We start from the raw sequence: 24,266 nt of genomic DNA on the forward strand, positions 1-24,266 counted from the left end.
CGCACCCTACGCGGCAAACCGTGCTAATCGGAGGTGCGCGGGAAAGGACAACAAACTAAACACAAAAATCACTTCTAAAGAAATGAGTTTCCAATCTAGATTTAAAAGTGCATAGCTCCAGTGGCTTCCTCATATCGGAAGAGCGTTCCAGACAGCCACAGAAGTGCATCTGAAAGCGCGCGATGCAATGACCGTATTTATTTAATGGCTATAGTCAAAAGCCGCTGCGAGAATGATCGGAGCTCGCATGATGATGCATGCTCCTTGACGAGACCAGCAAGGTATTGTGGTTAATTTGTGACAAGCAATATTGTGTGTGTGTATAATGAGTGCGACCTCATCATAATCATGCACAACACATCCCTGAAGCGGTGAGACTACGCAGAGAGGGCAAACTAGGGAACATCGATCACCCCTTCTGCATGGCCATTGATTATTTAAGTACCTCTGCGTCCAGCTGTCGGGTAAGGGAAATGAGCGTTGCCAACCCATTTACCCTGCCGCACGCGATCATCGGTACCACACCGACTCCGCAGTTAACATTGCGATGTAGACTGACACTGCCAGACGCATAGTGGCGGGTGCAAACGGTTAGCGACACGACAATGGCCACACGAGTTCACTGCCCAGTCACTGTGAACACCAATGACGAGTGATAACTGTATCGATACTCCCCACTTCAAGAAAGCCGAACCGGAGAGGTGAAGTATGGTCAAAACAACTCTTCACGACCCACACGGTATCGGGAGGCCTTCTTCCAGCAGTGGATTGACAAGTGGTGGCATACACCTGTTAATAATATCATAGACTGTAAGCGTAGGGATATGTAGGCAACTTTTACAGCGTTTTATCCACGCTGTCAGGGGAACAGAGTTGATGTATGTTATACTGCACCAATGTATCCACCGCATGTATTCTGAGTGTGTGCCTTCGCAGTGATCGCCTGTCGCATCGTTCCAACGAGGCCATGCACAGGTAGAAAATAAATAAAAACACGCTGAATCACACAGCCACGTTGACCGTAATTTCATTTACGGTTGTCGCGACCTCTTATTTCATTCCGTCGGCGTTGATCGGCGAGGTCTGACGAAATCGCCGTTTCTCGCCGCGCGTAGAAGCGAGACGCCTTGTCGCTGCCGCCGCCGCCGCTACCGCCACGTCAAGGAGACGCTCGGAAAGTCATTTAACGTGGGGGGGGGGGAGGGAGCCGTTGTATTACCGCCAGCGCACGTGGCAATCACCACGCACTTGATGCGAACATCGATCGCGCGGCCACGTGGCGCTCGCGCACCCGCGCGCTGATCTGCAATTACGGTATCTCGTGACCAAATGTCTCCCCCCCCCCACCACCACAAACTTCCCCCCACTAGTTACGCCATGAGCTGCTCAGCCAATGAGTGAGCGGCAGGTGCCACTTTACAAACGAACCGCGTGCATCTCCAAATCGTCGACGGTTATTGGGGGGGAGGGGAGGCAGGTGGGTGTGGGGTGTCGGTGGCATTTGGCAAAGATGAGGGCGTCACGGTGTCGAGATGTTAACTACCTCGCCTGGTATACAGAAGGTCGTGGGCTCGATCCCAACCCTGACGCCTGTATATTTATGGTTTGCATGTTCTCCCTGTGGTCGCATGGATTTTGTCTCCGGGTCCTCCGGTTTTCCCTGCACATTGAGAGTGTTTGGCTGCTCTACATTTATCTTTGGTAAGGCCCACTTCGACTAGCTATCATTTGTGGACAGGTCGCTTCTGAGCTACATAGCCCAGTGGGCTCAGTGCTCTCCAACACACCGGTGTGCTGTGCTAGTAACGAATTGGCACGTTTTGATTACGTGACAACCCCTTGCTAATTGGCTGTGTCGGGTGGCGGGTTTAACGACGTGATCTAATCCAATATATATAATGGGCCTCACCTGGTAAAATAAAATAAACATGTTTAGTTTTTAGTTCATAACGCGTGCGCACGGAAGAGGTATAGGTAATTAAATTATCTCGAGTGACTCGATGGTGCGACCAGTGGCCGAGTATAATGACGGAGTGGAAGGCAAAGGCGGGAGGGAGGGGGGGGGATCGAGGACGTCCAATCACCGCCGGAGATGGGGCAATGGAGGCGCGCAGACTTTTTTTTAGGATTATTCATTATCATCCAGGATCGCGAGAGATGGTGCCGCCTCGGGGAGGCCTTAATCCCGCAGTGGATTTTGATTGGCCATAGCTCATGATGACGACGGCGATGATGATGATGACAACGGCGATGATGACGACGGCGATTATGATGATGATGATAATGATGGAAGATGTGCGTGGAAAAAAATGTGTCTGCTAAACAACAAAATATATACCGGGAATGTCAGCACGCTTTGCATGGCCTGATGTCATCACGAATTCTTCAATCTATAATACACAGTGGGGGCATAATTAAGCATGCAGACACCTAACTCTTACGTAATAGTATATAACATGTGGCCTTCCCTATTCTCGTGCTCCTTAAATATCGCGTTTGCGTCGAGCGAGATTAAATATGCGTACGTGCGGAGACACGTACGGGCTATCGCTGGGTCGTGTTAGAAAATAAAAAAAGCAATTTCTCTAAACAGAAAGACATTTGTCAACGCGTGTGCAGATGCATCATTCTCAGCGCTGTGTATCTACGGCTTACGGTGGCATTTTATGCAAGAAGCAATTTTACGAAGTGCATTTCGTTATAGTGACAGATTAAACACGAGCGACAAACACAATGCGCTTGACGTATGCTCAAGGACGCGGGAGAATGAAAGAGCACACGCGCTATATATATACACACACACATTTGAATTCAAGCCATCTTAAGTGCTTTTAATACATCAAATTATACGGCCTATTTCACTTCTCCGATTGCTGTTAAGCGCCATACAATACCGCCCACTCTTCAATATCTACACTGCACGTGGCCTGCAAACGATAGCCCCTACGCTGCGTGCTATTTTAGAATTACTCGCTCAACTACTAAATTGCCCGAAAAGCTAAACGCGCAGGTCAATTACTGAACGTCAGAGGTGCCCTGCTCCCCCTATCCGCCCAACACAAAATAAATTCGTTAAATGCAACCGACGATGACGATAGAGCGAAGTTTTGGTGTCGGAGGCGCCCTCCGCCTGTATGGTGAAGCCGAGGTGACGCTGACGCGACCAGAGAATCACGAGGCGAGGTTTGTTACCATCACGGATAAACCCGCCGCTCTCATTGCATATTGCAACTGAAATGAGATTCGTCACGCGAGCGCGTTCCTCGCCTCGCTATTTACGCTGGGCAATTGCGCGTGTTGCCCGTGTTTGCCTGTGCGGTGGTGTGTGTGTTGTGCGTGTTAAATGAGACACTGGCTTCGATGGAAGGTAAAGATTTGGAAATTGCACTGCCTTGCTGTGCGTGCTTGCGTCTGCTCGCCTGCTCCAGATACAACGACAGCAGCACACGCGCGCACGCAAATACGCGAGAGAGCTGTCCAGGCCTTCCGATGACACTAAAACACCTGCACTACGCGACTTCTAAAAGGGGCTGTCATCAAGTTGCATGTTTAATGTTAGAATAACAACAATAGCATGTATTAGTATCACTTGATTTACGGCCCTTTGTCAATACACAAGTAAGGGTTGCATCTGGTCCGGTTCCCGATCAATGTTGGTTTAACTTCAGCCGCGCTACACATTTCTGCGCTGACAGTCTACAACTACTGTTACTAGGTAATTACAGTCCCTGCCAATACACTACCAGGCAAAGACCTATCCACGCCGTGCCATGCGTGGAGGTTGTTTGACCATACTTCACTACCCTGGTCAGTAGCGGTATTGATGAAGAGTCATGCCTAGGATCGGTTCGGCTATAACTCGTCGTCGTCGCTGACGAAAGCCGTGGTCGAGAATTGAACTCGGTTGGAAACGTGTTGGTATCGCAGTGTGCAAACCACAGCGACACCGACACCGCCACCGCCCCCCACCCCCCCCCCCCCCACAAATATCAATAACAAAATAGCTGCTGGAGCGATGTTAGGCGCTACTTGAACGATAATCTAAAATGAACCATGTGTACACATTGCGTGCCCCATTATGTTTCCCACAAGTCAATTTGCACGCCATCATCACTATTAAGAAGACGCGTTACGATACTGTTCTATATGTACCACACATATATATGTATCAACTCTGGATTTGAACGTGAATGCAATGGGCTATGCAGAGTACTTTAAAGTCACTCCCTCTATGGCTGTGGGATTTATGTGCACGAACATTTTTAATTGCGGTACAAATAAACATGCCCCCTTTTTTTGCAAGAATAGTGAACACATTAAGGTGTTTTTTTTTGTTCTTGTGACAACGTTATACATTATACAAGTATTTAAGCGTGCCCAACAAGCGAACATCAATAAGGCATTTGTAAACGTCTCGTTTGTTACCGGTTGTTCAGGGTGTTCTCTATGTAGCGCGGCAGAAAATGTGTTTATGCAACCCAAGCGCACTCTTTCAAACACCGGCACACACACACACGCACACTCGCACAACGATCCAGTTTCAGCGAAGTAAATTTGTCATCATGGGACAGGTGGTTTCCATAAATAAAAAAGGTATACAGTATAGGCTTGAACAATAGTTCGACTGTGCACACCCCCCCCACCCCCGCCTATAAATAATGCAGCGTATATGAGCGTGATGACAATAACGGATAAAAGACTCGCAATTAAGAGAGTGCTCACACTGTTGTGCTAAGAGTCTCTGTGTGTGTGTGTGGCTTGTTTTTAAAATACACGGCATGCGTGGTCGGCGGTGCCGCAGCAACGCAGAAGAACCCAAGAGCACACGTGACCAAATAGCTGCTACCCTGGCTAAGATGAAACGTATTCGATATGCAGTTCTGCGCCTCCAATCGTAAATAAAACGCCGTGTTGTTGTAGTCCATCGGCCGATATGCATGACTTTCCGAACCAATATGTTCGGACCACCTGGGTCTCATCGGCAGAGTCAGGCTTGCTAAACAAATAACACTGTGGTTTGCTATTATTGGCATGAGCACCCCAGGTAAATTATGGGGCCGAGATGTTTGTGGATAGAGTTGTGTACCTGATCATTAGTGGGGAGCGATAGTGGAGTGGTTAGTGCGCTGCGCTATGAACCTGGCAACCCGGGTTCGATTCCGGCTCACGGCAAACACCAGTGATGATTATATGAACAGGTCCTGGGCATCCCCTAGGTCGACTCAGCCTCAAATGAGTACCTGGTGCGATGTGTGAACATCGTAACTAGGGAGACAAAGGCGGCTGGGCGTGGTGTTGGCCACCCACCCCCTCGTGTGCCATGCCGGCCTTTATAGGTGCTCGCTAACAGCACTTGCCCCAACAGTCTGTTAAGGCTATACGGGGGATCTTTGTGTCTGATCAGTGTCCAATCAACGTGATTATTCTTTTTTTTTTAAGGGGAGACACCGGAAGGTCAAAGTGATTACATGTTCGTTAAACAAACCATTGAGTTCAAGTCAGCACTCGATGTACAAACCTCCTGCAGCTCGCACAAGCAAGGAGTGCACTCTCCTTGCCTCGCCATGCACGAGAGGCTCATACTCAGCGTGCACGTGCGCCATGCACGAGAGGCTCATACTCAGCGTGCACGTGACCACGCACGAGAGGCTCATACTCAGCGTGCACGTGACCACGCACGAGAGGCTCATACTCAGCGTGCACGTGGACCACGCACGAGAGGCTCATACTCAGCATGCACGTGCGCCATGCACGAGAGGCTCATACTCAGCGTGCACGTACGCCACGCACGAGAGGCTCATACTCAGCGTGCACGTGTGCCATGCACGAGAGGCTCATACTCAGCGTGCACGTGCATGGCGAGGCAAGGACTCGTACGTTTGCAGGCCCTTCTGTCAATCCGCTGCTGGGTCAGGGAGTCCCCCATGCTGTGCCGGTCGTGGGGGGGGGGGGTAGCGGGGGGGGGGGGCGGCGGGGTTATATGACCATACCTCACCACGCTGATCTATGCGGGTTGGTGAAGGTGGTGAGGTATCGAACAGCAATGGCTTTCGCTACCCTGCCCATTCATTCGGGAGCCCGGGTTGATACATTTACAAGAGCATTTAGATGTCAATAGTGTCGACATGCATGTCATCGCAGGGATGCCCTCGTCTGAGCCTCAAGACTCAGGTCGAGCTGGTATTTAAGATACCTTTGTTCAGAAGATCAATTTACTTGGGAGGTTTGGTTGAAACATTTTCCTTTGTGGAAGCAGAATACAACACGCAGATCACCCGGAGAAAACCCCGCGCATGCGAGGGGATGGCACGACTCAAAATGCAGCACCAGCAGCGACTGAACAACCCTGTCCACTAACACTGCCATCCTCTGGCTACATCTGATCTGGTGCAGGTGAGTGTCTGACAGTCATATCATCGCTCAAGCAACCCACACGGAAAGGGGAGGATTTCACCCAGCCACTGGATGAGCTGTACATTATAAAGGTAGTATCGAGACATACAAAGCCTTCTTCTTCTCTATCTCTCTCTACACATATATATAAACTAATATATAGCTTTTTATCAACCATGGATGGGTGAAGGCATGGAGGCAGATGTACCAGAAATGCACACACAAATGCAAAGATCCCCTTATAGCCTTAGGAGACTGGTGGGGCAAGTGCTGTTAGCGAGCACCTATGAAGGCCGGCACGGCACGCGAGGGGGTGGGTTGGCAAGCACCGCGACCGGCCGCCTTTGTCTTCCCAGTGGGGACGTTTAGACACCACACCAGGTACTCATTTGAGGCTGAGTATACCTAGGGGAGGCCCAGGACCGGTTCAGATAATCGCCACTGGTGTTGACCGTGAGCTTGGATTGGAACTCGGGTCGCCGGGTTTGTAGTTCAGCGCGCTAATTTGCTACACTACCGCTCCCTACACTCAAAGACAACGACACATAAAGACAAATACAAAGATCCCCTTTATAGCCTTAAGAGACTGTTGGGGAAAGTGCTGTTAGTGCACGCACGCACACACACAGAGAGACGCACACAGAGACACAAGCACGTAGGGAGGGAGTAACACAAAAAAAGCCCCGAGCCGTCGACATTTGTATTGATGTCACGTTTGTGATGCAAGTGTGAGCTACTGCTGCCGCCACTGCTGATACTGCTCCTGCTGCTCTGCATCGAGGATGGAGGAGCAGGAGGATGGAGGAGGATGATGGAGGAGGAGGATGATGGAGGAGGATGATGGAGGAGGATGGAGGATGATGGAGGAGGAGGATGGAGGATGGAGGATGGAGGAGCAGGAGGATAGAGGATGGAGGATGGAGGAGGATGATGGAGGATGATGGAGGAGGATGATGGAGGATGATGGAGGAGGATGATGGAGGAGGAGGATGGAGGAGGATGATGGAGGATGATGGAGGAGGATGATGGAGGAGGATGATGGAGGAGGATGATGGAGGATGATGGAGGCGGATGATGGAGGAGGATGATGGAGGAGGATGATGGAGGATGATGGAGGAGGAGGATGGAGGATGGAGGAGGATGATGGAGGAGGATGATGGAGGAGGATGATGGAGGAGGAGGATGGAGGATGGAGGAGGATGATGGAGGAGGATGATGGAGGAGGAGGATGGAGGATGGAGGAGGATGATGGAGGAGGATGATGGAGGAGGATGATGGAGGAGGATGATGGAGGAGGATGATGGAGGAGGATGATGGAGGAGGATGATGGAGGAGGAGGATGGAGGAGGGTTACCTGCGCAGCACTCCGCCCAGGAGGGACGCGTTGAGGCACTCGGGAGGAGACAAGCGCCGCTGCACCTCGCCCACGGTGACTTTGTACTTGGACGTGGAGCTGAGCAGCGAGAGGCGACCGGGCACCGAGCAGAAGATCTCGTTGGGGTTGGAGATGCTGGGGTTCATGAGGCCGTCCTTGCTGGACACCAGCCCCGCGGGCACTCCCCCGTAGGGTTTGCCCGACGCCACGGACGCTGCGTTCGCAACACCAAGCAGCAGCAGCAGCAATGTTGTTCGCTTTAGCCGTGGCCATAGTCAATCACGGTAGTTTAGTCATTTATTATGAAACACTTTGGGTGTTTCGACGCAGGAATGTATATATATAGATGTACTCTGTGTACCCTATGCCATGTAAATGAACGTGTTTTGTTTGTTCGGTTTGTTGTTGTTGTTGCAACGATTGCGTTCTCTCGCTGGGAAAGGTATAAGATTCGAATTTCCAGTTATGCAACGATGTGGGTGCCAGTGAAAGCGTAACTGGAGGCTTAGCGGGCTATATGCGGGCTTCAGCGTCACACTCCACGTGGGACGAATCTCTTGGTTCACTAATGATGAATAGAATAAGTATATGTGTGTATGTATACAAAGTGTTTAGCGTGAGAAGTAAAGCCATTTAGAACGATATAAACGTTATCGTGAAATGAATAAGTCATTCAATTTGCTCATCCTTCATGCCTGTCCGGAACACTGTTGTCGAATACAGAAATCGTTCAGGCATTGTCGTTTTTACGTATTAGATGGTACCATATATATGTCGAGTTTGAATGTTGTTCTTCGCGATATGTGTTCAGCCGATGTGTTTTACTATGCCTACATAGTATAACATATCGGCTGAAAATGTATGCACTAGACACATACTAGAGTTGTTGAATGTAGTACAGAGTTTGAACCACATCGCCTTTAGCAGTGGTGCCCTTTCTGGGGGTGCGAGACACGGCCAGATTTTTTTAGGAGGTAAATCATCGAAACACCAATTAAGCACGGACACGTGGTACAGCTAGTTTTTTCATCAAACCCTCTATGTATTTATTAACATTACACTTTTTTACGATCGAGAAACGAATGAGTGTAGGCTGCGGTAAAGGTTAAGAACCACTGGTCAAGGTTCAGTCGAGGCCACATTAGCAATTAAACCAAGATTCGTGGCGTGACTAGGGTTGCAGCGTACAACTAAATAACCACATTGGCGTAAAGTAAAACAAACCCTCATCTATTGCTATCATTTAACACAGCGTACTTACAATGCAGCAAGCGATATCGGTTGGGTTGTTGTCATAGCATGCAGCATTTTTTCCCGTTTCTTTTTCAATCATCTCTGTGTGTAATCAAATTGAGTAGCGCGGCCGCACGCGTTACAAGCGGGCCGCACGCGTTACAAGCGGCCCGCACGCGTTATAAGCGGGCCGTTGTGATCGCGAACCAGCCAATTCGAGTCCGCGCCGTGAAGACACCGCAGTCGGCTACTTCCATTTGCAAGCTCGGCAGCATGTTGCAGAGTTAACCTTTATCGGTCGCGTAGCGTAGCGCACGCACGCGCAACGAGCCCCGTTTGCAAACAATGCTCGCCGCAAATGTCGACGCGGACGCGCCTCGTGATTTCAACACGAATGATCGGTGGGGGGTTGGGGGACAGTTCCGCAAACATTCCAAAACGGTGGAGGTGGTGGGGGGAAGGGAGGTCGTAGGCCGTACGAGGCGCTACTGGGGTGGTGGGTGGTGGTGTTGGTGATGGGGAGGAGCAATGAGAACGTTATGTGTTCGTCTGATGGTAATGCATTTATGGGACCGACCTAATGACCTTGAGGTTAGAGTGTCCGGGCTGTACTCGGTAGGTCGGGGTTTCGAGTCCCCGGTGCCGGCGCTCTGCACCCAGGCGCTTAAAACAATTGGGTACCAACTGTCCCTTTGCGATGCGCAGGGCACTGTAGGAGTGGAAGTTGTGTTAACAACCCTGCAGTGGCGAGAGTCGTCACCCTGTGCGCACGTGTGCGGGATGCGTGCGCTGAACGCGTTGACAGAGCAGCAGCAGCAGCTTCAATGCTGTTATATTTGCGCGCATGCGTGCGTGTGCGTGCGTACGTGCGTACGTGCATGCATGCATCCTGGTGGCGCGTTGAGCACGGTGAATAAATATATATATACTTAAATCGATTAGCAAGCTGTGATACGAAAAATCCCGGCGAGCTGAGTTCGATCCCAGGCCATGGCTACGACATAGCATCCGTGGCGATTTTTTTTACATGAATCGGTTCCGCGCCTCGGCTCGGTCGACGTTCAATTTATACCTGGGTGCGATGTGTGGATTGTCAGCATTTTGGAGACAAAGGCGGACGGGCGTGGTGCTTTCTACTCCCCCCCCCCCCCCCATTTAATAGGTGCTCGCTAACATCACTTACCCCCAAATTATCTGTTGAGGATATACGGGAGGTCTTTGTGTGTGTGTTTGTACACTGCTCTATAGACTGCCATATAGCCTTCAAACTCGAGTCTGCATGCGGTGACATTTGGGCTGTAACAGTGACGGTGGCGGGCTTTTTAAGAATGTGTTACCGCTGCTGTTCATGATTCACCATACGGTGTTGTGCCATTGCAATAAAAACCTTTTCACTCGGGCTGCCCGTAGTCTCAATGGACTTGTTATCTCGTCTGAAGTAGACTGTCATGACATATTAAATAACTTAATGCAAGAAGGATTTGAATTAAAGCGATGGAATTATTTTTGTTTTGCTCTGGTAATGCAACAGCGTGAAACATCGGACGAATTTGAATTTCAATTGGGTGCAAAGTGTAAGGTGTACTAACCGCACGCTGACTATAAACTGACATTACGTTTTAATTAAGAGGGAGCTCTGTTCATGTAATGCGTGACAACGTGCCACGCTATATCAAACATATAAACAGCTGCTATTAAGTATATGTGACAACCCGACTGCACGTATCACATGTTTATATATATACGTACATATGACATCCTCCATATAACAATAACATATCCAACACCACTACCATTAAATTGTTCCAAAACATGAATTCGTTTTTCTTTTGGTAGCTAACGTAAACAAAAAAAAAATCCATTATATATTTATTGAGAACAATAACAGCAGCAGCAGCAGTAACACCATATGTCAAACGCAATATTAGTGATTTATTTACAAATAAGCGCTCGGTGCGTGCCGTGGCATATTTAACACATATATTCTGATGGTGTTACACGTGTAAGTGACAGCGGTGTCAAATATAAAATGACCGCGTCTCTAACTCCGTGTGGCTCGAAACGCGGAGATCCCGTCTGCTCTCAATTCCCATGTGATGGATCGCTTCTGCTGCTGCTGCTGTGTAGACCCTACACTGCCGTGGCTTGGTCATTCAGAGAGAAGCATCAAAGGCCCTTAGGCATGTACTGTATTATGATTATCATTATTTTTTAGCGAAAGCTATATACATATATTGATATACATACGTTTGCGCGCGCGCGCGTGTGTGTGTGGTCTTGGGCCGAAAGTGTAGTCTTACTGGCAAAACATTCCGTGCAAATATATATACAAACATACATGCGTGCATGCATAATACATACGTACATGCATACCCGCATGTGTGTATCCTTATACGATTGCCCGTAAGTATATTTATGTACATAGAGTATAGACATGAAGCCGAAGTCGCCCCCCTCCCCATAGCCTTAACGGACTGTTGGGGCATGGTGCTGGCCAGCGATTCCCACGTGTGCCGTGCCGGCCTTAATAGGTGCTCACTAACAGCACCTGCCCCAACAGTATATACACATCCATGGATACACACACATACATACGCACACGCACACACACACGCGTACGCATATACATAGACACACATATGGTGTAAACACGTGCAGAATTGTCTAAATAACAATCATACCATAATAAATAACGCGGAATATATCTACGTTATTTATTGTGGGTTCATGCCGTCTCTTAGAATGCACACGCTTCAGGTTGGTCGTGAGTCGCCCCGCGCCGACTTGAGAATCGGGGACTGGGAGCGAGGGGGTTGCTGGCGTTGGGGGGGGGGGGGGAGTAGATGGAAGAAGAGGTGGTGGTGGTGAGGGGGGGGGTTAAATCTCGGGTATTTTGAGAATAAGGCCCCCCTTTGTTAAACATATATAAATAAATAAAGCCATGGAAAGATGGGGGGCGGCGGGGGGGGGGGGGACACACGCTGATGCATAGTCTGGGGAATAGACAATTCTCGTCGACGCTGTGTGCGGAGCGTGGCCAATGAGGACCCCGGCTGCCTCTCGCCTCGGGTGCAGAAGGCGGCTATGGCGAGGCTGGTGAGCGTTTGGCGTTAACCCTACCGGAAATTACACGCGCCGTCCACATTCAGAACCTGCAACCTGGGTCACGCCGTGCCGGGACACGCTTCCATTTATGAACGCGCTAATGCGTGCAGTCGCTCGCTCACTCGCTCGCTCGCTCGGATATTCTCTCGGTGGGGGCACAACACGGTGGTCGGGTGGCTGGAGGGAGCAACCGCCGCCACTATCGAGGAATGTGCACTGTTTATTCCTCTGTCTGTGGCTGTGTGTGGAGGGCGGGGAGCGGTGGTACAACGGTTAGCGCGCTGCGCTACGAACCCGGAGACCCGAGTTCGATTCCTGCTAATCGGTCAACAACTGTGACGATTGAATTGCTCCCGAATTGCTCCTGGTCCTCCACTATGCCGACTCAGCATCAACTGAGTACCTGGTGCAATGTGTAACCATCGCCACTGGGGAGACAAAGGCGGTCGGGCGTGGTGCTGACCACCCACTCCTTCGTGTGCCGTGCCGGCCTTCATACGTGCTCACTCACAGCACTTGCCCCAACGGTCTGTTAATCGGGAGGTCTTTGTCTTGTGTACGTGCGTGCGGAGTGATGATACACAGTTGAATCAGAGTGAACCTAGCCTGGCACAAGCGCTGCATTGACGACGCCATCACTTTGTAGGTTAGCCGACCACACTACGAACATATACGATTCGATTATCCGAAAAGGTTCTGGGCCTCCTCTAGGTCGGTAGTGGGGAGATAAAGGCGGCCGAGCGTGGTGATCGCGAGACCACCCCCCCCCCCCCCCTCGTGCGCCGCTCGGGCCGACCCGAGACAGATTGGTGCTTTTCCGACCAGCGCTTGCCCCGACGTCGTGTGTAGGCTATGCGGGGGTGGCCCCTTTGGCTTTGTGTATATATTTGTAATAATAGAGACGGAGAGAGAGAGCAGATTGTCCAGCAATTCTGTAATGAGTGCAGTGTGATTAACTGGCCATGCAGATATAACGGCGAACATTTACGAGTGTGTCTGTGCGGACGTACGTACGTACACGTGTTTGTGTTACTTTGCGTACGTTCGGGTGCTGCTGCGTCTTTCGAGTGTGAGCGTTTGCGATCAATTAGCCAGACACACAAAGGCGCATATATGCAGACAGTGTCTCTGTCTGTGTGTGTCTTTGTGCGTGTGTGTGCTTTTCATAAATTGTAATAACACTCGTTGTATATCTTTGCATGGGCCTAGATGCTCTGCGTATTACTTCCAGCTTAGCGCTCAGCCTGGCTGACCTAAATACACCCTAAGCCGTGGTGCCCAGCATAGACTTGTATCGCCCTGATGATGTAGCCTATTTCATTTTTTTATATATTTCTATTAACGGTTACATTCCATTTTAATCAATTAACCGCAAATGTGAATAACCACCGCATTTGATCACTCGCACAGGATTTAGCGCTTAACTCACATCACTCGGTCAGTTAATTTTGTTTGCATCGCATTGCTGAATTAATACGACGCTACAATCGTTGATGTGTACCGTATCTATTTTTCCTTATTTTTAGTCTTTCTTTTTTCACGCATGGCGTGAATGGAACGTCATTTTCTTTCCGAGATAAGCCGGGTAATTCCGGTTACAAAAGCCCATCTTGTGCGCGTGTCTCTCCCCTCTGCCATAACGCGACGCGGCTCTCTATACCGAGGAGTACGCGTGAGTTATTTACATTGGCTCGCACGAAATAATTCACGAAGATAAATGCTGACACCGTAACGAAGACACTTTTTTTTGGCGAATAATGTCAAAGGAAATAAGAAACAACAAAAAAACCCCATCAGGGCCAATTTCTATTAAAACCTATTCTTTTTTGTTGGTGAAACATCAAGAGAAGCCCATTAATTGACTCTTAGCTGATCTCTCGCGGTGTTTTTAGCATTATAAGTTAAGGAAAATAAGCATCGGAATCAAAGCATTATCTTAATATAGCCTGTGTACTGTGAACTGCGTATAATCAGATCACTATGTGTCATGTGCGACGCATACGTAATTCGACACGGGGTTACTCAACACACGGATGCGGGGCCTACATAATAATGATTATAAATAATAATAATAATAAACGGACCAGGAATACAACGGGAGGGGGAGAAAGTTTCGGGCTGGAGTGGGGGACAGTCTCCATCCATCCATCCCGTGTGTTCACGCGTTCTTAACTACCACATTTCACTCCGCTGCTGTTGACTGTGACTCACAAAAGACCAGTCGCGTGGTCGGGGTAGCGTGTGTGTGGTGTGTGTGTGTGTGCGGCTGGGTGGGATATCCCGTCGCGGTATAACCAGGTCCTCGCAGATGATCGATGGCAGTCGGTATTAATAGCCCAGTAGGGTCTAATACAGGAAATTAGAGACAAATGAGCTCCAGAGAGCTCTAATGAACAGGGCAGTTATTATTGCATCACAGAGAGCGAGAGAGAGAGGGAGCGAGCGAGCGAGCGAGGCGCTAGGCTGCCCGACCTGGACGTCGCAAGGCGCTAATCACACAGAGTCCCGGGGTGGCGACGCGAACGCGCACGGGGCCCTTCCGTTGCGCTTTATTCGCAAGATTTGTGTGTTTACAGAAAGAAATCACTACGGTTGTGGGCCACCAGAGGTGGGGAGGGGGGAGATGGGGAGGGTAGGCGGTAAGGGGTTGCTCGGCTGGGCTGGGACTACGGGGGAGTGTTGGGGGAGGAGGTGTGGGAGTAGGTTGTGTGTGTGTGGGTGGGTATATCGCCTGTTATTTGCCTACGGGCACCGCTAGCCACTGCTGCCTTCCATAAAGCCCAGCGGATTTTCCCGTATCCAGAAAGCACCCACCCCCCTTCCCATCATCAGCATCCTCCCCCCGTCTCCTCCTCTCTACGAACAGCCCCCAATCCCAAACCCCCCGGCCCCTACAGACAAAAACTCCCCACCCCCCCCCCTCCTCGCCCTGCCAGTCTCCCCGCACCTGATTACCGCCAATAATTACATCAAGCCCAAATGACTATTAATCAGCGCCGAGCTGCAAATTAGCAATCGAACAACGAAGTGCAATCATTTTTTTTTTTTTGGCGTGTGCAGCTCATTAAATGTTTACAAGCAAACGCGAAGTGAGCGGCGATTAACGTTTTGGCTGTGAGCTGCAATCTATCCGTCTGCGAAATGTCACAAAAAGGACGTATTAGAGTCGGCAAATGCGCCATTTATCAATTACCATAATCGCCGCGTGAGCGAACGCTCGAATGGGAAGTCTCACCTTTCTTAATGACTGACGGCTCCATAATGTTTATGTTATTCGGATCGTCAACCTGCAACGACAACAACAATCACAACAAAACGTACACGCACCGCTGTCAAAGTTTTCGTCGCGACGTTCCCGCTCGCTTTAATAGCAACGCGCGCGACGATCCGAGCTGACACTAATAATCGAGAACTAAAACAAAAAGCGCGTGTGTGTGTGTGGTGATTGGCGCGCGCCGAGCATATCATCGGTACGGATTTGCAATTAATGCCGCAAATGTAAACAAGGCTATTCACACGCTGCCACACACAGTACCGCCCCCCGAGCTAATACGAACAATGCCACCTCTGGCTTTAAAGGTTTACCCCCCCCCCCCCCATCTACACGCGGCAAACACAAGCGACACTGAGATTATATACCTGAGCGCTGTCCATGAATGATTCATTGTTCGAGCCACCGTTCAATGTTCAGAAAGCGGTACGGATTGTAGGTGTACGGTCGGACGGGATGACATCGGGTTGGTGTGTGTGTGCACAAACGGTGATGTAGCGGTTAGCGCGCTGCGCTACGAACCCGGCGACCGGATTTCGATTCCCGTTCACGGTCGGCACCGGTAACGATTATTATCTGAATCGGTCGCAGGCCTCCCCTAGTTCGACTCAGTCCCAATTGAGTACCTGGTGCGATGTGTAAACATCGCCACTGGGGAGACAAAGGCGGCCGGGCGTTGTGCTGACCCACCCACCCCCTCGTGCGCCGTGCCTGCCTTCATCAGGTGCTCGCTAACAGCTCTTGCCCCAACAATCTGTTGAGGCTACACGAAGGGGGGGATGGGATCTTTGTCTTTGTCTTGCACAAACGTAAACGCTGTAACACTCAAGTGCCCCTAAGATAAACTCCCAGACGACCGAAGTGAGCGCGCACGTGCAACACCAAAAGCAGCGCCGCGGTTTGGACAAAGCACGCGCTATTAATTATAATAAGGATAAGGTAATACCAATAATAGCGATGCTTTCGCCAGAGATAACTCCGACAATAGCCACAACGCGATATTGTCATCTTTCAACCAACCCGCGTTGACCACCGTGGTGAAGTATGGTCAAACGAAAGAACATCCCATGATCGACATTTGGCGTGTGACGGCCTTGAATCCATGGGTGGGATTGAGAATATTTGGATTTTCATTTTTGTTATCATCATCATGATCATAATAAATAGTGTGCTGATACAAATGAACACATATATGTATACGGTGTATGGCTGTTTAGCGATCGCCTTTTTTGTTTGTTTGCGGAAGAGAACTTGCGTTCCAACTCAAATGCCCACGAGCATCTTTTCATTTCTCATTTAGACGTCGAGGGCGGAGTTTCCCGGGACCGCCGGTCTCGGTTGATTTTTAAGGAAGGCCCAAAAAAGAACCAATGTGGCCCTCGTTTGTAAAGTTCAATTGTTGTGTGCACGTGCTGCCGACGTCACAGAGCGGCACTTAGCCGCGTGTAGGTAGCGGCGCACGGAGAGAGGTTTATTTTTTTGCCAAACAAAGTTTGAAGAGGTATTAAAGTATGTTTTCATTTAATTAGTAATGTATCGTTTTTGGAGCGTTACGTTCAACATTTCTGGGTTTGTTCCGCGATGGCAAATACTGTGCACGCTTTGCGACACATTATTTAACGTCTGACGTGGGAGCATGTGCTGAGAAGTAACAACAACACTCATCATCATCATCATACAAAAACCACCCACGGTATCGTGGCTGTCTTAATTCACGTGAATTTTTTTGGGAGTGATTAACGGCGCTGTTTAAAAAAAAAATCTCGCAAGCATTACCATACGTGCGGAATACATCAACGACCCACACAATTACGATGCGAATACCACACGTGCGACTAAATGAATCTGCTTGGCGAGATATCCGATACGTATATATGTATTTTTTTAAGAAAAAGGCGATACAAATGTCTGCCCTGATTGCGTTTGCTCGTAGTTAAAGATGATGCATCCCTTGTGGGCGTCTTTCAAAGGCACGCGGTTACCAATTATAAAACATTGGGCTGCATGATTAATGAGGATTTAACAGTGGATTTAAGAAATAATAATTAATAATTTATCTTGTCGTTTCGACAATTTTATCCCTCGAAAATTGTACATATGGGCAGACAGAAACCAGATGTGGCTCTTGTTTATAATATCGACTGTGCGCGTTGTTGTTTGTAAGGATTTTTTTTATTTTAGAAGCGGCGTTAATGTTCAGGAATATTGAGAAATGGGTGACGAGTTGCCAATTCTGCTGGCGCAATTAGATTCGCGTAAACGATGATGATGATAATGTATTCTCGATGGAACCTCTAATTTGACAGTCCTATTAAAGCTGAAATTGCGTGACAATTGCGCCTCGCAACTCTGTTTCAACGAATCGATGCAACGCCGCGATCAGCTGTTTACGGTTTGACACGCGGAGTTATCCTTCTGGTTTATCCACGGTTCGTTACATCGCATTCTCGTCATATGAAGTGACATGAATTCCAGTGCATTGTATACGCATGTCACGTTATAATTTCAGAAGGTTAATTGTAAAACAAAAACCCTAAACGGAAATTCTATATATATTTGTTTACAAACGAAGCCATCATATATTACAACAACAGATAAAAAATGAGTACAATATCAGTCTATGCCATTTGACAGTGACACTTCGGATGCAATCTTGCTAGCCACACGACAGATGTTATAAATATATGTACATAAAAAAACACCCCACGTTGCTTCTCTCGTTATACATTGCAATATTCTGGCAACTAAACTCTGCAACGCTTTGCACAAACATCGCATGAGCAACTGACAATACGTTGGACAAATGTCGCGTTATACAAAGTGTTCCGTGGTGGAACTCGCAAGACGGATGTCAAACTCAGCGAGTGAACACCACACAGAGACACACACGGAGACACACGCAGACACACACGCAGAGACAGAGACACAGACAAAGACCCGCTCCCCCCCCCCCCGTATAGCCTTAATAGACTGTAGGGGCAAGTGCTGTTAGCGAGCACCTATGAAGGACGGAACGGCATACGAGGGGGTGGGTGGCCAGCACCACACCGGGCCGCCTTTGTTTCCCGAGTGGCAATGTTTACACACCGTACTAGGTACTCATTTGAGGCTCAACCGACCTAGGGGAGGCCCAGGACCGGTTCAGATACTCATCACTGATGTTGGTCGTGAGTGGGAATCGAACCCAGGTCGTCAGGTTCGTAGTACAGCGTTGCTGACCGGTACACTACCGCTCCCCACATAGAGACACACACCCAGAGACACACTGACACCACACAGAGTCACAGATGGACAGAGCCGTACAAGCACACCACACACAAAGAGACGAATACATACAGAGAAAAAAACAATGACACAGAAACCCACAGTTAAAACAAAAACCACAGAGAGACGCGGACACATGCGCTAAGACAGACACGTGGACACAAACACGAAGACATTTACACAGACAAACATATAGACAGATACAAAACAAAGACAAAGATTCCCCGTATAGCCTTCATAGACTTTTGGAGCAAGTGCTGTTAGAGAACACCTTTGAAGGCCGGCAAGGTATACAAGGGGGTGGGTGGCCAGCACCACGCCCGACCGCCTTTGTCTCCCCAGTGGTGACGTTTGCACACAGAACCAGGTACTCGTTTGAGGCTGAGTCGACCGAGGGGATGACCATGACAGGTTCAGATAATCATCACTGACGTTGGCCGTCACTGGGAGTTTAACTCGGGGCTCGCCGGGTATGTAGCGCAGCACGCTAACCACTACACTACCGCTCCCCACAAGATAGATATACACACAGAGACACAGGCCCATACAAGCATATTTACGTACATACAGAGAAGCAAACATGGAGAAACACGAATAGATACAACACGCACAGAACGATACACACACACAAATACACAGACACACACACAAATACACACAGACACACACACACAGACACACACAAATACACACAGACAAATACACACAGACGCACACACACAAATACACACAGACAAATACACACAGACGCACACACACAGACAAATACACACACACATATATACAGACAAATACACACAGACACACACACAAATACACACAGACATATACACACAGACACACACACAAATACACACAGACAAATACACACAGACACACACACAAATACACACAGACAAATACACACAGACACGCACATACACACACAAAGACAAATACACACAGACACGCACACACACACAAAGACAAATACACACAGACGCACACACACACAGACAAATACACACAGACACGCACACAAATACACACGGACAAATACACACAGACAAATACACACACAGACAAATACACACAGACGCACACACACAAAGACAAATACACACAGACACACACACACAGACACACACACAAATACACACAGACAAATACACACAGACACGCACACAAATACACACAGACAAATACACACAGACAAATACACACAGACGCACACACAAAGACAAATACACACAGACACACACAAATACACACAGACAAATACACACAGACGCACACACACACACAAAGACAAATACACACAGACACGCACACACACACACAAAGACAATACACACAGACACACACACAAAGACAAATACACACACACACACAGACATCCAAACAGCCACACGCGCACACAAAGACAATGATACCCCCCCCCCCCGTATCCTGAACAGACTGTTGGGGCAAGTGCTGTTAGCGAGCACCTATGAAAGCCGGAACGGCACACGAAGGGTTGGCTGGCCAGCACCACGCCCGGCCGCCTTTGTCTCCCCGAGTGGCGACATTTACACACCGGACTAGGTACAAGGCGCGCGGACACCTCCACCCACCACGGAGCTGACGATGGAGCGCGCGCTCCGAGTGTGGCCGTCGCGGTGCGTACCTGCACCTCGTCGATGCTGTGGTGCCCTAATCCGGCGAGCTGCAGGCCGTCGAGGCCGGACTCCATCGACTGCCCTCCGTGCAGCGCTTCGGGCCGCCGCACCGACGGGAAGTCGCCGCGCCGATGCGGCTCCAGACCGGCGGTGAGCTGCGGCAGCCCGCGGTGCTGAGCCAAGAGCCCCGAGTCTCCGCGCATGTCACCCCCATGCCGCTGCTGCCAGGGGCTCTGTTGCTGCTGGTGGAGGACGTTCAGGTAGGGGTCGGCCACGTGCGAGTAAGGGTCCTGCGACTGGTGGTAGGGAAGCGGCTGGTAGGGAGGCGGGAAGTAGGGAGGCTGGAACTCCGGGTTGGGAGTGTGGGACAGCGGCGGCGCCTGGTACGGCGACTGGCTGATGGCTCCGAGCTGCGTGAGTCGGCTGGCTCCGTGGCCGCTCGGCACCTCGTGCCGGTCCTGGAAGGGAGAGGTGTCGGGGAGAAGGGCAGAGGGAGTGGAGAGAGAGAGAGAGCGAGAACGAACGCGAGGTCAAGGCGACGGCCGGGGTGGTTGTGGTTGTTGGGGTTAGAGACGGAAGCAGAATTGGATGGAAGAGAGTCGGGGAGAGACTGAGAGAGACGGAGAGCCGGAGAGATATGGGGAGCCGGAGAGAGACGGAGAGATGAAGAGAGACGGAGAGGGCCGGAGAGAGATGGGGAGAGATGGGGAGAGCCGGGGAGAGACTGAGAGAGACGGAGAGCCGGAGAGAGATGGGGAGAGAGCCGGAGAGAGACGGAGAGATGAAGAGAGACGGAGAGAGCCGGAGAGAGATGGAGAGATATGGAGAGAGATGGAGATGCGCTGCACGCCAGAGACCGTCGATTCGGATCGTGCGCGCGAACGGCAGCGAACCCCTCCCGCCTCCCACCAAAGATTATCAACAAAGTTGCATCCGCTGCGGCGATGATGATGATGGAGAAGGCAGAGCGACTTCCTCTCGTAGCACTTCTGATTTTCTTTACACCCCCCCCCCCCCCGACTATCCTCATTCACTCCCGCAACCCCCCCCGGCCCTTGTCCGAGAGAAGTAAGACGAGTGTTATACGAGCTCACAACTCACCATGGCTTTGTAACTGTGGACTAACATGTCTCGAGTTGTTAAGTCAATGTCCGCGAAAATTCAACCCAGCATAGAGGCTTCGTGCGGAGAGAAGAAGCGTTGAGCGAGCTTGGGGGGGGGGGGAGAACAACCAGAAGGCGAATGTGACTCCTTTTTTGGGGGGTTTGGAGACTTTTGGCCGCGGGGCTGCTGTGGTGGCTTCTCTCTCTCTCTCCCTCTCCTTCTCTACTCGTCTCGTCGGCGAGTCTCAAGACTCAGAAAGAAAGCAGCGTCTCTCCCCCCACCGCCCTGCTACCGACCCACCCACCCACCCACCCACTTCTCCTCGCTCTCTTCTCCGGGGCGCCTCGACTAAAACCGGCCGACCATCAACTTGGAGCGAGCGGTCATGACTCGTTGTTCGCGTGCGGCTCGAGCGAGCGGAGCGAGAGGTGGCTTCGAGCGCGTTTGGTTCACGACGCCGATGATGCTGTTGATGCTGCTGCTGATGATGATGCTGCTGCTGCTGCTTGCTTGCGTGCCCGCACGCGGACGCCCAGTCGGGAGTGACGTGTCGGGTGCACGACGCTCGCGCTGTCTAATCACAGAGCGAGGTCCTCCGCCGCGTCATGAATAATGAACGAGGCGCGACCGAATTGCCGACCGATTTACAAGAAACCGAGCGATATAAACACTGAAACTGCAATCCCTCAGATGGCGCTTAATTAACTTTCAGCGTCGCCGGGACAAGTACTTTGCGCGTGTGCCGCGAGTCGTCGGCGTATACGTGTGCGCGCGTGTGCCCGCGTCTCCGCGTGCGGGGAGCGGGCGGGTGACGGTGGCGGTGAGCGCTACGCTGCGCTACGAGGCCGGCCACCGGAGTTCGAGTGTCGCTCACGGCCAACACCGGTGACGATTATCTGAACCGGTCCTGGGCCTCCCCTGGGTCGACTCAGCCTCGAATGAGTAGCTGCTGCGGTGTGTGAACGTCTCCACTCGGGAGACTAAGGCGGTTGGGCGCGGTGCTGGTCACCCACCCCCTCGCGTGCCTTTCGGCCTTCACGGACGCTCGCTAACATCACATGCCCCAACAGTCTGTTACAGGCTGTATGGGGGATCTTTGTCTGATGTGTGTGTGTCTGTGCGTCCGTGCTTGTGTGCATTCGTATCCGCCGCTCGTAATTTTTTTGGGTCGTTTTGAGTTTTTGTTGTTCTGTTATCTCTTTGTGTCAGCGCTGCTATTGCGATGCGCGCGGTTTTTTTTTTAAGTTGCGTCCCTTTCTAGTCGAGTTGTGTCAAGGGCAGCTCTCCCTCTCCTCTCTCTGTAGCCGAGGATTAGAACATTGCATTCAGTACATCGTGCAGTGTTTAAACTTGGCCAATATAAACGACATCGGGATATGTTATCTGTTAACATTCAGAAGCGTTCAATGGTTGAGTATCTCTCTCTCTCTGCACAGAGAGCGAGCGCGTCTGATGATGACAATGCACGGTTGGCTACGTACGGTGCGAAAGACGTTCAACATACATAGGAAGGAACTTATTGTTTCCCGCTAAAAAAAAATAAACTTTTACTAATAATGGCCAACACGGCCTTTCTGAGACATTACTCAATCACACAGACATCAACATCATTATCATCGCCACCAATATTATTGTTTTGAAATAGATGTTTCGGTTATATATATTTAGGTGTTCTTTTAATACCACGAATTAATTGGCTGCATCTAACCCGTCTGAATTTACTTTACGCATTCAATTCATGTTTATAAATCCGTAAATTATACATATATAAAAACGCAATTTCGGAACTTATAATTGAAATTGATCGCTCCTATAAAAAATATATTTAAACAAAAATGTGCACGAGCTCGAGTGCCACGAAGTGACTGCGATTGTCACGTGATGGCCCTGTCCATGATGCATGCAGTCACGAAGACAAAGATCACCGTATAACATTTAACAGACTGTTGGGGCAAGTGCTGATAGCGATCACCTACCGAGGCCGGAACGACACACGTGGGGGGGGGGGCATCACCACGCCTGACTGCCTTGGTCTCCCCATTGCTGATGTTTACACACCGCACCAGGTACTAATTTGACGATGAGTCGACCTAGGGGAGGCCCAGGACCGGTTTAAAATATTCGCCACTGATATTGGTTGTGAGCGGGAATCGTGCTCGGGTCGTCGGGTTCTTGTGCTAACCACTAAGCTACCACTAAAGACTTAACACACACACACGTGTAAATACATACGCGTGCATACACATGTCTACGTGGTATGTGAGCATGTGCACATTCGCGCACGCGTGTCTACATACACACGGCATTTCCAGCTTCCGAACAATACACGGAGCTTCCCCAACACATTCATTTTAATTCTGTTGATTATACAAAAAACATCTAAGTTTCGATATATATTTTATATATGACTTCATGCATTACGTTGCTTTCTAAGTTGAACGCGGTGTTATTGAACCGTGCGTACTACGTGATCAACGAGTATGCAGTGATTACAATAAACGCCGAAACTATAATGAGCACGTGACATGCATAGAGCCAAATATCATTTAACTCCGTTAAAACTTTACGTCTTCTGACATTGCAGCGCAGTGTTTCCTGTGCGTGCATTTGAAACATTGACTTCACACGAAGCAGCACTCTTTTAACCATGCGATGTCAGCTAGATTTATCAAATGTACTACATCACGTTATCAGTGCGCTTCATATCAAGGTCCATTTTAAAGATTACTCTATCGTGTATCTCCACGTATACATGAAATATACGTTGTGCCCACCAGCGCTTTTTTTAGACTTTCCACACAAACATTATATTCACCCTCATTTATTTTTAAAGCAAAAGGAAACTTGAGAGCGGTTTCGATCCTCTGGGTCCTCATCAGCAGCG

General features: G+C 49.8%; 1 protein-coding gene across 7 annotated transcripts in view; it reads right to left on the bottom strand.

Annotated features, from left to right (window-relative positions):
- Positions 1-24,266, bottom strand: part of LOC116942722 (transcription factor AP-2-beta) — a 54,863-nt gene that overhangs the window by 13,478 nt on the left and 17,119 nt on the right. For 2 of the 7 annotated variants that reach the window (XM_032955001.2, XM_032954999.2), the window contains exons 2-5: positions 20,287-20,736; positions 15,342-15,393; positions 9,579-9,710; positions 7,748-7,982 (exon numbers count right to left, since the gene is read on the bottom strand). In XM_032955001.2, the coding sequence (XP_032810892.1) occupies positions 7,748-7,982; positions 9,579-9,710; positions 15,342-15,393; positions 20,287-20,736 (869 nt within the window). Of the gene's footprint in view, positions 1-7,747; positions 7,983-9,578; positions 9,711-15,341; positions 15,394-20,286; positions 20,737-21,379; positions 21,682-24,266 lie in introns of those variants that run through there. The other 5 variants (XM_032955002.2, XM_032955000.2, XM_032955005.2 and 2 more) reach the window with 5 other exon arrangements.

The sequence above is a fragment of the Petromyzon marinus genome, chromosome 15 (genome assembly GCF_048934315.1).
Source record: "Petromyzon marinus isolate PM22_M1 ecotype Great Lakes invasive population chromosome 15, UKy_Petmar_22M1.pri1.0, whole genome shotgun sequence".
In the NCBI taxonomy this organism is placed as follows: domain Eukaryota; kingdom Metazoa; phylum Chordata; class Hyperoartia; order Petromyzontiformes; family Petromyzontidae; genus Petromyzon; species Petromyzon marinus.